The 15002-nt window shown below is 46.6% G+C and overlaps 1 protein-coding gene across 1 annotated transcript; it reads right to left on the minus strand.

The window, feature by feature from the left end:
- Window positions 1-647: 647 nt before the first annotated feature.
- Window positions 648-12349, minus strand: LOC134408175 (cytochrome c oxidase subunit 7A1, mitochondrial). Its single transcript, XM_063140324.1, has 4 exons — window positions 12203-12349; window positions 7992-8072; window positions 5592-5676; window positions 648-937 (listed from the first exon to the last, which is right to left on the minus strand). Exons 1-4 carry the CDS (start codon window positions 12215-12217, stop codon window positions 882-884), a joined length of 237 nt encoding a protein of 78 aa, XP_062996394.1. The 5' UTR covers window positions 12218-12349; the 3' UTR covers window positions 648-881.
- Window positions 12350-15002: the final 2653 nt, after the last annotated feature.

Consider the following 15002-nt stretch of genomic DNA (forward strand, 5'->3'; position numbering starts at 1 on the left):
AAGGAGCCGATTTAAATCCCGCAAAGAACCTGGGAGCAGAATCCCTGGTAAAGTTGCGGGATAAAAGCTACATGTAGAAATGCCCTTACACTTGGGGAAGAATTGTAGCTCAATACTGCACCCCCCCCCCCCGCTCCGCATGCAAAATATCCCAGGTCCAATCCCTGGCATCTCCAGTCAAAAGAATCAGGTAGAGGGTGATGAGCAGATGTTTTTGTGCCACAGGGCCCTGGAGACCCACTGCCAGTCGCCGTAGAAAGTCGTAGGCTAGACGGACCAATGGTCTGATTTAGCCCAGTCTGCTGGTGGCTCCAATGTCAGTGGGGTCGTGAATCCGCTCCAGGTTTTAGCCAGAAGCAGTCAGAACTCTAAAGGAGCTCTCCAAGGTTGCTGGTTCTGACTCAAACCCGGAGCGGATTCCCCACCCTGCTGACATCAAAGCCCGCAGCCTGCACTGGTCTGAGCCAGCTCAAGGCAGCCTTCGAGGTTCACCGCCATGCACAGAGGCAAGCGTGGCCTGACCGAAATGCAACTGTGAATACTGATGTTCCTGTTTTTGTTTGTTATGACTTCAAAAAAATGTGTGGTGGTAAACCAGGGTGTGTATTTTTTTTAAAAAAAAAAAAGTACAATTTTTAAAGGAGGTGTGGATCTTTGATTTCATTTATTTGTGTGTTTGTGTATCTAGGCGGATCTTATACGCTCACGCTATTTTGTAGAAACGTTTGGATGTTTCCCCTTCCCTCAAATGTGTTTTCTCTTCTCTGCTGCAGCCCCCAAAAAGAGGGAGCAGGAGGACGAAATTGGAGAGGGGGGGGTTGTACTTCCAGTGAAGAGGGTGGGGCTGTGTTGCCAGGTGAGCCGCACCAGTTGCATCCTCTCTAGTTCTTCCTGGGTTGAGCAGCTCGGAACAGTGAAAAGATGGAGTAGGCAGCACCTGTGGAACAAAATACAGAAGCTGGCTTGTTTTAGAAGTCCAGGAGCAGCAAATAAACCCCTTAACCACTAGAAACTGGGACTGGGTGTCAGTGGTTGATGCTTCTTGGCAACATGAGCTGGGTTGGATGTGGAGCATGGATTGACTAATTCCGAGTGCAGGACACGGAACAAGGGGCTCAAATGACAGGAAGCCAGATTCCGGCTGGACATCAGGAAAACCTTCCTGACTGTTAGAGCAGTATGACAGTGGAACCAGTTACCTAGGGAGGTTATGGGCTCTCCCACAGTAGAGGCCTTCAAGAGGCAGCTGGACAGCCATCTGTCAGGGATGTTTTAGGGTGGATTCCTGCATTAAGCAGGGGGTTGGACTCAATGGCCTTAGAGGCCCCTTCCAACTCTACTATTTTATGATTCTAAGGACGCAGACAAGCTGGAGTGTGTTCAGAGGAGGGCAACCAGGATGATCAGGGGTCTGGAAACAAAGCCCTATGAAGAGAGACTGAAAGAACTGGGCATGTTTAGTCTGGAGAAGAGAAGATTGAGGGGAGACATGATAACACTCTTCAAATACTTGAAAGGTGGTCACACAGAGGAGGGCCAGGATCTCTTCTCGATCCTCCCAGAGTGCAGGACACGGAATCATGGGCTCAAGTTACAGGAAACCAGATTCCGGCTGGACATCAGGAAAAACTTCCTCACTGTTAGAGCAGTACGACAATGGAACCAGTTACCTAGGGAGGTTGTGGGCTCTCCCACCCTAGAGGCCTTCAAGAGGCAGCTGGACAACCCTCTGTCAGGGATGCTTTAGGGTGGATTCCTGCATTGAGCAGGGGGTTGGACTCAATGGCCCTTCCGCTATTCTATGATTCTAATGTAATTTTGCAACACACACACGCACACAAATGCATGCATCACTTATATAAAAGGCTTGCATGACTTGAAGCAAGGTTGCTTTCACACTAGCCCTTTTCTTTGCAGCTGGCATCCTTTACCCGTTCCAGATGACGTCTTTGCCAAACATTTGCATTCCAGTGTTTGCTGTGTTAGCTTTTCTCGTTTTTTTCAGAATTGATCAATGGGAATTCTTTTGCTTTTTTGTGTGCAAGAAAACACCATTGCAACGCCATGATCACTGGTGAGGCTGGTAAGGACTGCTATTCCTTACAACAAATGCTTTCAGGCTCTGCCTGATTAATCTCTTCTTGTTCAGTGAGGTTGGGGTGATGAATTTCCCCTTATTACTCAGCTTCAGTCTGCTGGGGGAAGGGGTTCAATTATGATTTCACTATAAGACTGGAAAAAATAATGAAAGAAAATGAGAATTACTCAAGGGGAACATAAGCTGGCATCCTTCAGCCGTGCTGAACAGGAAACAATAAAACAGGATAAACCTGAAAGGAGAAAACTTTTAATAAATGTCTCACTGGACATTTGCTGAATGGGACATGCATGAGGAACCACTGCAGAAGGATCACATCTATGGGGGTACTGCGGTATAATATGTCTTCCATTTTAATTCCAGTTCCTCCAGCTGAAAAAGAGTGCCTCAGCAGCAGCAAAGTGATCTATTGTGGAAACAACCCAGCAGAAACAGATTGCTAGTAAGAAAGCATGATTCAGAATCATAGAATCATAGAATAGCAGAGTTGGAAGGGGCCTACAAGGCCATCGAGTCCAACCCCCTGCTCAGTGCAGGAATCCACCCTGCATCGAGCAAAGCAAATGCAGTATTCATCAACCAGAGCTTGTCTATAGAAGGTATTCTTTTATTAAATTGTATTTATTACATTTATATCCCACCTTTTTTCCTTTTGCAAGGAACCTGCGGCAGCTTACATGATTTTCGTCTCCATTTTATACTCACAACAACATCCCTGTGAGGTAGGTTAGGCTGAGAGTCAGTGACTGGCTCAAAATCACCCAGGGAGCCTCATGACTGAGTGGGGGAGCTAGAACCCGGATCTCCCAACTCTCAGTCCAACACTCTAACCACTACACCATACTGTCTGTCTTTGACCATCAAGTTGGAGTTGAGAATTTCTTAACCACTTTGAGTAAAAAAACCCAAGCTTTTCACTCGGCTTGACTGTTTCCTGGGCTTAGCAAGAGTTCAAAGGAGCCTAAAGGCTGCACCACCTGTAGGACCGAGTATTTGACCCTATACGGTAGTTAATAATTTGCCTCCTATAAATAGTTTGGTGTCGGCTGCTTTTGAACCAGGTGGAATTAGGACTGATTTTGCTCGCTCCAAGGAAAAACGGGACACGAATGTAATTTTGTTACGCTGTTTAAAATGTTTAATATTTTAGTTAACAAACAGCAACAATACAAATCACCCCTCAATTACTCAATACAACAAACAATCTACATCTTCTAATTATATACTATATTAAATATGATACAGTATCATAGCTTATCTACGTCAGTGTGGCAGTTTTAAATATTAATAACTCATTAGTTCATCCCAGTTCATTCTAACTAGTGTAGAGTTTCTACTACAATAATGAAAGAATTTATTCTATACAATTTATTTTTTCATAGCAATTGCTCCTTTCTCTAATCCTCATTCAATAAGTCAACTTATATATGTTTAATTAAAGACCAACATTTAATTTCCATTTTCGATATCAAAAGTATCTCAGCTTGTTTAACAGCCCAATACTGGGATATTAAAACCTTTGCAACCATCAGTAAATAATAAAAATTCTGCTTCCAATTATATCTTCCAGTAAAACTTCCAGGCTTGTTTTTTACTTTTATTTCACTTTAATGTCTTCTCTTATTTATAAAGTAAACATCTGTTCTGCTGGTCAATCCCACCAAATGTGCAGCTATAACATGTCAGCTCTTTGATAATGCCAACAACTGGAAGTTAAGCTAGGATATACATACACGTTTAAGTCTATGGAAATGTAATTTTGATATACTGTCTGTTATCTGACTTGTGTATTCCAAAACAGAATATAAGTGGGTGCCAGAAATATGGAAAAGTGCATTGTATCCTTTCACAGCATATCACTTTGAATAAAACCAACCAAGCTGTATATGAATCTTTGTCGGTACACTTGTCTGCGTGTCTATCCTTCCACAAGGTCGGGGCCCTGGGGGTTGAGAGCAAGCTGAAACTGAGAAAGGACCCTGGATGGTAAGAGTGTGTACCATTCCTTTCCAACAGACGGGGAGAGAATGGCAGCGAACATTTAGAGGAATTTGGGGGCATCTTTACATTAAGGGGAAATCGCATTGCTTTCCTGGGGTGTTTGTGCTTCCTGCTTTTGGGTGCGATTTTTATGGGCTGCATTACATGGGCGGAGAGGGGTGACCATGTGGTTTGAATTGAATACTTCCACTCCATTCACTACCATTGAGACAGTGCCATCTAGTGGTGGAAGATCCATCCTTTTCCTGGCTATTAACCATTTTAAAAGTGGTTCTTTTCATGGCAGGATTTCTAAAGGACACCGCGGGAGACGTCCTGGTCATTCACGACGTCATGTAAATGACCTGCAAACTTCCATGAGTGGCCAACCATGAGCATGCAATAAATTGCTCGTGTAAAGAAGCTCCCAGAAACTTTCACCCACAATGATCATTCTCTGAACTTAGAGCATCAGGAAGCCATAATGGGGGGCGGCGGGCGGGGTTTCCATATGAAGCATGTGGTTCTCTTTTATAAACTGGCCAAAATGTCAGCCCCCTGGGGGAATTGAACTTGTTGGCTTTCCGGTGCCTGGGTCCTATTAATAGAGGGGTGGATGAGATGGGACACTGTGAAGCATATTACATCTACCTAAGCTGCAGTCTTAAACACACACACACACACCCCCGGGCCTAAGTCCCACTGAACTTAATTGGGTTTACTTCTGAGCTGACATGTACAGCAGTGGTTCCCAATTAGCTAAGTACTGCGGACCCCTTATTTTTCAAATGCCAAGCCATGACATCAGAGCCACCAGCCTCCACTGCACAGGCTTGTTCTGTGGCAGCCCTTGTTCCAGTAGGGGTAATTTATGTACCCACAATACTCCCTTCGCACACCCAACAAATCATTCTTTGCATTTGAAAAATCTTCCCCCAGCAACCATTTGAAAAGGAAGCCCTTCTAAACAGGGAAAGTCAACGCTGCGATTTTGTAGGGTTTCATTTCTCTGTCCGTCTCGCCTCAAAGAGAAGCACCGGAACTTCTATTTTTGAAAGTGATTTTGATTAGTTAGTCTTTCTCAAAAAAAAAAAAAAAAAAAAAACCTGTTCCATATTGCTATACACGATCATAGGGAGAAATTACATTCACAAATATTTCAGTCTTACAAGTTATGTTTTAGAGTTGTCCAGAACTGTTTCTAGGAAGACTGAAATCACTGCATGACGCCCCGTTTCTTTCCTTCCCCCCCACCCCTGTGTCTCACCCAACTTAAAATACACCAAAACTTTCTTAACAAAGGCCAGATAAATATATCTTTCGAGGCTTCCTTGCACTGCTCTGGATAACCTAGGCTCCAGTGGAAAGAAGAAGCAACTGAGGGCCAATTCATCATGTGTGAATGAAGTTCAATGATCTCGGCATTCAGTTCTCCCCCCCACCCCCATTGCAGGCCTGATCCTTTTCCCCTCCCAGTACAAAGTTTGTTTGAGAAATGGAAGCACCCACTTACCGATGGCCGTCAGGGCCATGGTGAAGCGGTACAGCAGGGCGTCCATGGTTCCCCCTTTGAGATGCACCGGCAGGTCGTTGTCTGCCTAAGGAGAGACGGGGAGTAAGTTCTGCTGCATTAGTCCCACTGAGGCCCTAGCTAGGGTGACCATATGGCTGGATTTGCCCGGATTTGCCCGGGTTTTTGATGACAAATCCGGGAGGGGGAGGGGAAATCCGGATTTCACCCCCAAAGAGCAGCTCTAATGGGAATTAACAAAAATGCTTATAACTTTTATCTCTTTATCTTTAGAAATGACAATTTTAAAAATAATAATTTAAAAACCTCAAATTTTTAAAAAATCCTAAAAAATCAATGGATGAACAGATCTGTTTCAAATTTGATACGACTAAAGCCCTTCCTAAGAGCTTTAGTCATATCAAATTTGAAACAGATCTGTTCATCCATTGATTTTTTAGGATTTTTTTTAAAATTGAGGTTTTTAAATTATTATTTTTAAAATTGTCATTTCTAAAGATAAAGAGATAAAAGTTGGCACCATGATAGCTTTTAGGTAGAGCTTTAGCCATACCAAATTTGAAACAGATCTGTTCATCCATTGATTTTTAGGAATTTTTTAAAATTTGAGGATTTAATTTTTTTAAAAAATGTTATTTTTAAAGATAAAGAGATGAAACTTGGCACCATGATTGCTCTTAACAGGAACTTTAGCTATGCCAAGCTTGAAACAGATCTGTCCAACCATTGAGTTTTAGGATTTTAAAAAAATGTTTGAGGTTTTAAAATTATTTTTTAAAAATAATTTTAACATGGCGACCATGTTGTCCTCCTTTTTGGTTTCCAAAATATGGTCACCTTACCTTAGCAAGACCTAAAGTTTATCCAGGGATCGTCCCTGACTGCTCCCGGGATATCCTGTGTGTCATTTACATGAGCAGGGATGACCCCGGGACGATCCTGGGATAAACCTTAGGTCTAGCTAAGGCCTGAGTTCACTTCAGTCTCTGGTGCGTTTACACCGGCGTGGGTGGGTGTTGAAACAATTTCAGCCCAAGGGCCGAATTCAATTTCAGAGAAACTCTTTCGAGGGGGCAAAGAGGGCAGGAACAAAAGTACCCCCAAAGGCAAGAATACCAGCAGATTGTAGCTTAGAGTTCTTACTGCTAGTAACCACCAGGCTTAGGGGAAGCATTTCAGCCTTGTAGAATGGGGTGGGTGGTGGGTGTGAAAGATGCTCAAAAGATAGGGTGACCCTATGAAAAGCAGGACAGGGCTCCTGTATCTTTAACAATTGCATAGAAAAGGCAATTTCAGCAAGTGTCATTTGTATATATGGAGAACTGGCTGAAATTCCCTCTTCATCAGAGCAGTTAAAGCTGCAGGTGCCCTGCCCTCTTTTAAATCTGGTCACTCTAGTATAGCTCCTGCAGCTTTAACTGTTGTGATGAAGAGGGAATTTCACCAGGTTCTCCATATATACAAATGACACCTGCTGAAATTGCCTTTTCTATGCAACTGTTAAGTTGCATAGAACTTAACAGTTGCATAGTTAAGTTCTATGCAACTTAACATAGAAGCCCTGTCCTCCTGGAGCCCTGTCCTCCTTTTCATAGGGTCACCCTATCAAAAGATAGAAAAACACCATATGATAGGTGGTCAGAGAAAGGGGGCGGGGTTGTGTGAAGGGGCGGGTCCATCCTGTAACCCCCTAAAAGGCCATATTTAGACTCCAGGTGGGGCAGATCCGGCCTGCGGCTAAAGGTTCAACATCCAGATTTCCACATTCAAGTTGAATTGGAACCAGGTGTTTATGTGAAGGAAGCTTTGCCATTCCTGGCAAGATCAAGAACTTTTCTTAACTCCGTTTCCTTTAGTCTTGGAAGATGCTAACGCTGTAAACACTGCGTGGCAGAGGATGTGGGGCTGGCACAAGGATAAACAGGGCGGCAGCTGCAGGGCGAGGGGTGGAGGCGGTGGGGACCTTCTAGGATATGTCCATGCCCTCTTCCAAAATGTTCAGCTTTCATTAAAAAGCAAAAAAAGGCTCTAGTCCCTATTACTTATGGAGATAGAAGGAAAACACACCCAGACAATTCCTCACTAAGAAGCAAACACACCCTTGCCGTCCAATATTCTGGCTGACTGATGCAAAGATTCTGGGATAAGTGACATGCTCTGAGCCCTTGTTTTTTCATTTTGTAAACATAAACTTTATTTTATTACGCTTTCACGCAATGAAATGACTTCAAACGTATTGGTCTTGCCATGCTTATATCCTGGCTCTTGTGCACTGATTTCCCAAGCCCTTATGGCCCGCCCACCTGCCCGCCCACCTGCCACATCTGGTTCAGCGCTATGGCGACAGCACAGCTGCTGTCCGGATGCCGTCGGATTTCTCACCTGGAAGGTTTTCTGGTGTTCTAAAACTCTGTTTTTCAGCTGACGAGTGGAGGGAATATAGAAGGGCCTTATGCGAGATGCCTGGTGAAGAGAGCAAAATGGAGAACAGCTCAGGCTGATATACCAACTGCGCCCTTATCTGGACAGTGATAGCCTAGCTACAGTGATCCATGCTCTGATAACCTCTCGTTTGGATTACTGCAATGCGTTATACGTGGGGCTGCCTTTGAAAATGGTCCAGAAACTTCAGCTGGTACAAAACAGGGCAGCCCGTTTACTAACAGGGACCGGCCGGCGAGACCATATTTAGCCAGACCTTTTACAACTTCATTGGCTGCCAGTCCAGGTCCGGCCCGATTCAAAGTGCTGGTATTGACATTTAAAGCCCTAAATGGTCTGGGGCCAGGTTATTTGAAGGAACGCCTCCTCCCATATGTGCCTGCCTGGACCTTAAGATCATCCACAGGGCCCTTCTCCGTGAGCCCCTGCCAAAGGAAGTGAGGCAGGTGGCTACTAGGAGGAGGGCCTTCTCCGCTGTGGCACCCTGACTGTGGAACGAGACCCCAGAGAGGTCCGCCTGGCACCTACACTGTACTCTTTTCGTCGCCAGCTGAAGACCTTTTTATTCTCTCAGTATTTTAACACTTAATTTTAACTTAAATTTTACTGTTCTAACTCTGGATTTTAATCTTATATCAATTTTGCTGTGTGGTTTTATCCTGGTTGTGCTTTTTATACTGTATTTTGTATTTGTGTTTTTAACCTGTTGGTTGTTTTATTATGGTTTTAATTTTTGTGAACTGCCCAGAGAGCTTCGGCTATTGGGCGGTATAAAAATGTAATAAATAAATAAATAAATAAAGGAGAACTGGATTATGAAGTCGCTCTTCCACATTTTCCAAGGAACAGCAGGGGAAAGCACCTCTCTCTTACCTACAGACATTTGTACCCAAGGCCAGAATGTGTGCGTTAACAGCAGCAGCAGCTACTTTGTGAATGGCCCCCTTAATAACATGACCACCACTGTCAGTATTTTCTGCATTTAATTTCCTCCTGACCTCGCCGTTTGCAATTATATGTATACCCCAAACTCCTGATCACATTTATGCATCTGATGAAGTGGGTCCGAGTCCGTGAAAGCTTGTGCCAGAATAAATCTTTAAAGGCGGCACATGGTTTTTGTTGGTTTTGCTGCAATAGGGTAAGGGCGCAGTCCCATGAGCTATGCTGGCTAGGGCATGCTGGGAGTTGTAGGAGTCTTTGTCACCTAGGGTGACCCTATGGAAAGGAGGACAAGGCCCCTGTATCTTTAACAGTTGCATTGAAAAGGGAATTTCAGCAGGTGTCCTTTGTATGCAGGCAGCACCTGGTGAAAACCAAATGCACAGTTACAAGATGGGGGATTCTTGGCTCAGCAATACTAAAAACGAGAAGGATCTTGGAATTGTTGTAGATCGCAAGCTGAATATGAGCCAACAGTGCGATAGGGCTGCAAGAACGGCAAATGCTATTTTGGGCTGCATTAATAGAAGTATAGCTTCCAAATCGCGTGAGGTACTGGTTCCTCTCTATTCGGCCCTGGTTAGGCCTCATCTAGAGTATTGCGTCCAGTTCTGGGCTCCACAATTCAAGAAGGACGCAGACAAGCTGGAGCATGTTCAGAGGAGGGCAACCAGGATGATCAGGGGTCTGGAAACAAAGCCCTATGAAGAGAGACTGAAAGAACTGGGCATGTTTAGCCTGGAGAAGAGAAAATGGAGGGGAGACATGATAGCACTCTTCAAATACATGAAAGGTTGTCACACAGAAGAGGGCCAGGATCTCTTCTCGATCCTCCCAGAGTGCAGGACACAGAATAACGGGCTCAAGTTAAAGGAAGCCAGATTCCGTCTGGACATCAGGAAAAACTTCCTGACTGTTAGAGCAGTACGACAATGGAACCAGTTACCTAGGGAGGTTGTGGGCTCTCCCACACCAGAGGCCTTCAAGAGGCAGCTGGACAACCCTCTGTCAGGGACGCTTTAGGGTGGATTCCTGCATTGAGCAGGGGATTGGACTCGATGGCCTTATTGGCCCCTTCCAACTCTACTATTCCATGATTCTATGAAATTCTCTTGTCATCGTAACATTTAAAGCAGCAAGAGCCCTGCCTAGCATGACCAGATACAAAAGAGGGCAGTGCTCCTGTAGGGAATTTCACCACATGCTGCATGCATACAAATGACACCTGACCTGCTAAAATTCCCTTTTCTTTACAACTGTTAAAGATACAGGAGCCCTGTCCTCCTTTTCATATAGTCACCCTATTGTCACCCAGCCTCAGTTCCTTTGCAAGGATGTATGAATAATGCCGGCTAAACTCTCTCAGGATTGCTGTGAAGGTGAAAAATTAAAACTGGTGATCAAATCTCAAAGTTCTACATTAGTTGTTGGATTTAACCAGCTGCAGCAGTTGCAGTTTCCGGCACTTCTGCTTCTTACAGACGTTGTGATCAAAAAGCTACTTGCGCTGGCTCCGGGTTTTGTCCCTGGGGGACCTAAAAGCACAAGTGAAACCTGAGTCTGGTAACACAAAGGAGTGGCCACCTGTCCCCTACTCCCCCCATGGCCCAGGCCAGCTTCCACCAACCTGGTAGGGCTGCAACTCCTAGCATTCCCAGCAAGGCCATCTCAGCCATCATTGTCAGTGAATGATGGGTGTTGCAGTCCAACACGTCTGGGGGGCACCGGGCGGCGGGACAGGTAGTCTAAGCTAAATCCGGAATTACTCCAGATCCCCCAATTCTGTATTTTCAGAAGGCATAGTAGCACCCATGTTTGAAGTGAATGAACCAACCGGAGCTGTGTGCAGAATATGTACCTAAATAGTGGACTCTACGTGCGCCTGTTTCACTGGCAAAGAGCTTTGTCTGCCGGCTAGCCAGTTGACTTGATCCCTGAATGCACTGTGAATGTGTGAATGGTTTTCAGGGAGCAAGCATGGGTTGCTTCGTACAACACAGCGGGTTCATCATGGGTTATTTAACCCACAATGAGCTGCGGTGCATGCCGGGTGTGTGTGCGGCCACCATTATGAATATGCAAGCACTGATGGAGTTGCAGTGTGTCAGTTGAATTTGGCCACTGGGGGTTATTCATAGGTTAAACAAGCCTTGCATAACCTTACTACTAACTGAGGGTTATGGGAGGGTTGTTTAATCCTCGAATAATCCCGAATGGCCAGGTTTGCTGCAATCCCATAAGGGGTTGCATATTCATAACGGAAGCCACATGCAAGTGACATGTGCCATGGCACACTGGCGGTTAAGTAACCTACGATAAGCCCGCAGTGTTGTGCAAAACAGGTGACTGTGTTTGCGGCCAGCCAAGGTGACATTATATTAACTAACTGATTGCACCTTTAAACTGCACAATAGCCCGAGTGCTCTGGGCAGTGGCACAAGGCATTAAAAACATAAAATACAAGCAATTTTGGATAGGGGAGTTCTGTCTCTGGGGTCTGTGCCAGTCCTCATGCGTCACCCCTTGATATTCAATGCGCATGTGAGAGCAGCCTTAAGGAATCCAGACCTCAGCCATTTCTAACAGGCGTGTGCTGGAAATTCTGGACGTTTTAGTCATTTGAGGATGACCCGCTGTATGGTCGGGAGCTCAGAATATAATATGTCTTTTCGTCCCCCCCACCCCACCCCTTTTAAAGGAAAATATAAAGACTCTCTAAGCCTTGAGGGCTCTCTCCTCCAAGGGAAATGGTAGCTTCAAAAGCTGGGTTGAACTTCTCAACACCCAGCAAAGAGGATCAAAGGACTGCTTCAAAGCGTCCCCCCCCCCATTTCTGAATTTTTGATCTAACAGTTCCAAGAGAGGGGGACGTTGTTGGCATGGGTGGTGGTAGCAGATGGGTTAAATCCCATGCCTGTTTCCCCCCGGGGTGGTGGTGGTACAGGACTCCAGCCCAGGCAAGCTTTTGGCACAATATCTTTGTTCGTTCTTAAGGGGGGCCCTTTCTACAACAAGCCAACATTTTGTTAGTATCAGCCTGCCAGCAAATGATTGATTAGAATTCCTGTTTGTTCAACTGCTGGGCACCAGCAACAAGTAAGCCACAGAGCACCCCGCAGAAACACAACACACACACTCCCCGTCCACCACCTCCCTTGGCAGACAGCATAGTTAGAGGTTTCCTTCGAGAAGGCACAGATGAGAATTACCAGGAGGGATTTCATTCTCGCGGCCTGGTCCTGGTTCTCTTCTTGCTTGCCTTTCTCCTTCCCTTGTGCGTCTCTGTCAGTGACGACCTCCGGGGAGGCTTTTACAAGGGCATTGCCTCACCACGGCAAGGGGAAGGGGGCGCCCTGGAAGCAGGCGGAGTATTATTTCACTTGTCCAGCTGCCAGGAGTAAGGGCAGCAGACGGTTTCAAAACTCAGGCTGAAACGCAAAGCCGAAAAGGATATTTAAAGGGCCCGAAGGGGCTGTGATTTCTTTACGCAGACCCATATTCTGAGGTTGGTTTTCCCCTGGCCCAGAATCATGCAGTTTCAGCCTTGCTGGCCTTTGCATGTGAAAAGGAGCATGATCAAATGGATGCACAAATAGCCAAGCAGCCACCCTTTTTCTGCCTGGTCTGTAAAAAAAATAAAAACCCTTTAAGGGAACAGCAAATACTGCTTCACGTTCCTGCTTCGTTGAGAAGCTCAAAGTGGCTTTTATAGCATGGGATGTGGCCACTGTCAAAGCTGTTTTCAAGCTGTAAGAAGCTCAGACTGGCATAGCAAGGAAGGTTTTCTCCACCATGTTCGCCTCGCAACAACCTTACGAGGCGGGTTAGGTCAAAAGAAAGAAACCGGCCCCAAAGTTACCCGATGAACTTCGTGGCTGAGTGGGGAATCTGAACACAGTTCTTTCTCTGTGTTTCTAGAGCTCCATCAGATGAGCGTTTTATTGCACACTCATTACTGGGCACTCACGGATTTTCACAGGTTCCTCTCACAACGTCGTCTGCCTCCCGCCCCTTCTAGCCTTCTTCGAGCCACAAAAAACTAGGGCTGTACACGGACCCCCCCCCAAACCGCTTCGTGGACCGATCCGCAACTTTTGGATCGGGCCGATCTGCTTTGGGTTGATCCAACCTTCCCCTGCTCCACTCTGCGGAGTGAGATCTGGAGGGGCAGATTGAGATTTTGGCCCCCCTTCCCTACTTACTTGCCTCCGTGGCAGATAGTGGAAGCAGGTAAGTGGGGAAGGGGGGCAAAATGGGGGCTGAATACGCCCCCCTCCCCCCTTACCTAGCTCCGTTGCTGTCGCGCACGGACTGCAGCAGCAGAAGCAGAGCCAGGTAAGTCCTCCTCCCCACCACTTACCTGCCTCCGTTGTGGTCCAGCAGAGGCTTCAACTGAGGCCTGGGCCTCAGTTGAAGCCTGTGCCAGACCGCGACAGACACAGGTAAGCCCCCTCCCCCCTTACCTGGCTCTGCTGCCGCACGGACTGCTGCAGCGCTGCTGGCGCCAGGTGAGCCCCTTCCCACCCCTTACCTGCATTCGGAGCTCCAGATGGAGGCGAACCGCTTTGCCTCGATCCGCAGCTACCCCGACCCGATTTGGATCAGCCTTTGGGGGAGGTGGATCGGGTCACTCCGCTCCGGATTCGTGATCCGAATCGGAGCGGAGCACAGCTCTAAAAAACCCCACCCCAGTAAGTCTGACTTATTTTTAAAGACAGAAGTTGCCGCTCTCTCCTGCTGCGTGCAGGAGAAGCAGCGGGATCAAAACGGCTCACTGAACGGCCACGTGCCCGTTGTTTACGTCCTTTTTCAAAAGAGGAAGCAATGGGGGACAAACATACGGGTGGAAAAGCGACGGTAAACAAACGCGATTTCCCTCCATGTGATGATGCTTCAAGACTGACAGTTCCTAATGCAGGTTTTCCCAACGTGACACCCTCTGGATGTGTTTGTCGGCATGTTGGGAGTCGTAGTCCAACACATCTGAAGGCACCGGGGTGAGGTGGGGTGGAACTGCTCTATTACACCATACCAGCTTTGACATTACGGTTCTCTTTTGGTTTATGCTAACGTAATTTTTGTTATGTTATGCTATGCCTGAGCACCCGGCCTCTAATAACAAAGAAGGCCTTAATTGCTAGAGCAGCCTTCCTCAACCTGGGGCGCTCCAGATGTGTTGGACTTCAAGTCCCAGAATGCCCCAGCCAGCTCTGCTGGCTGGGGCATTCTGGGAGATGCAGTCCAACACATCTGGAGCACCCCAGGTTGAGTAAGGCTGTGCTAGAGCGACTGCTAGAGCTGAAATGAACAGCCACAGGTGCTACTACTTACAGCATTCTTTGCAAACCTCATTTTTTTTTTACAGATGCGTTGGATGGCGACAGCCATAATTCCTGTGCCGGCTGGGCATGATGGAAGTTGCCATCCAACCCATCTGGAGGATGCTAATTTGGGGAAAGCTGACAGACATGCACCCCTCTGGCCATTGGGTTGGCAAGCTGGTGGCTGCAGCCGTGGGAGTGGTCATTCTTAGAGGGCCAGGTTTGGTCCTGAAGCCGCTGGCTGCTCATCAGTACTTTTGGCCTTCTTTCCATTCCTCTTGATGAACAGTTCAGTGAAGCTGGAAAGTTTGCATACGCCTACATGGGCCCAAGCTGGTCCGACGAAAGCGATCATTTCAAGGACCGCCTAGATCAGCCTTCCTCAACCTGGGGCGCTCCAGATGTGTTGTTGAGGAAGGCTGGCCTAGATCAACATTCACTTCTCTTGCCTCGTGAGGTAGAGAAGTGAAACCATTTCGGGGTTTCTCGTCTCAGCCCCAGTCGGCGTCCGGTTCTTGCGGGGAAAGGACCACATGTCAGGCACGTCCGCTGCTGCTGCTGCAGAGAATAAGCCAGGTCCACATAAGTTAGGAAGAGAGATAGCGGCCTTATAACGAATCGGGCCATTGGTCCGTCCAGCTCAGTATTGTCTATACTGATTGGAAGAGTAGCTCTCCAAGGTTTCAAG

Source organism: Elgaria multicarinata, chromosome 13 (genome assembly GCF_023053635.1).
Source record: "Elgaria multicarinata webbii isolate HBS135686 ecotype San Diego chromosome 13, rElgMul1.1.pri, whole genome shotgun sequence".
Lineage (NCBI taxonomy): Eukaryota > Metazoa > Chordata > Lepidosauria > Squamata > Anguidae > Elgaria > Elgaria multicarinata.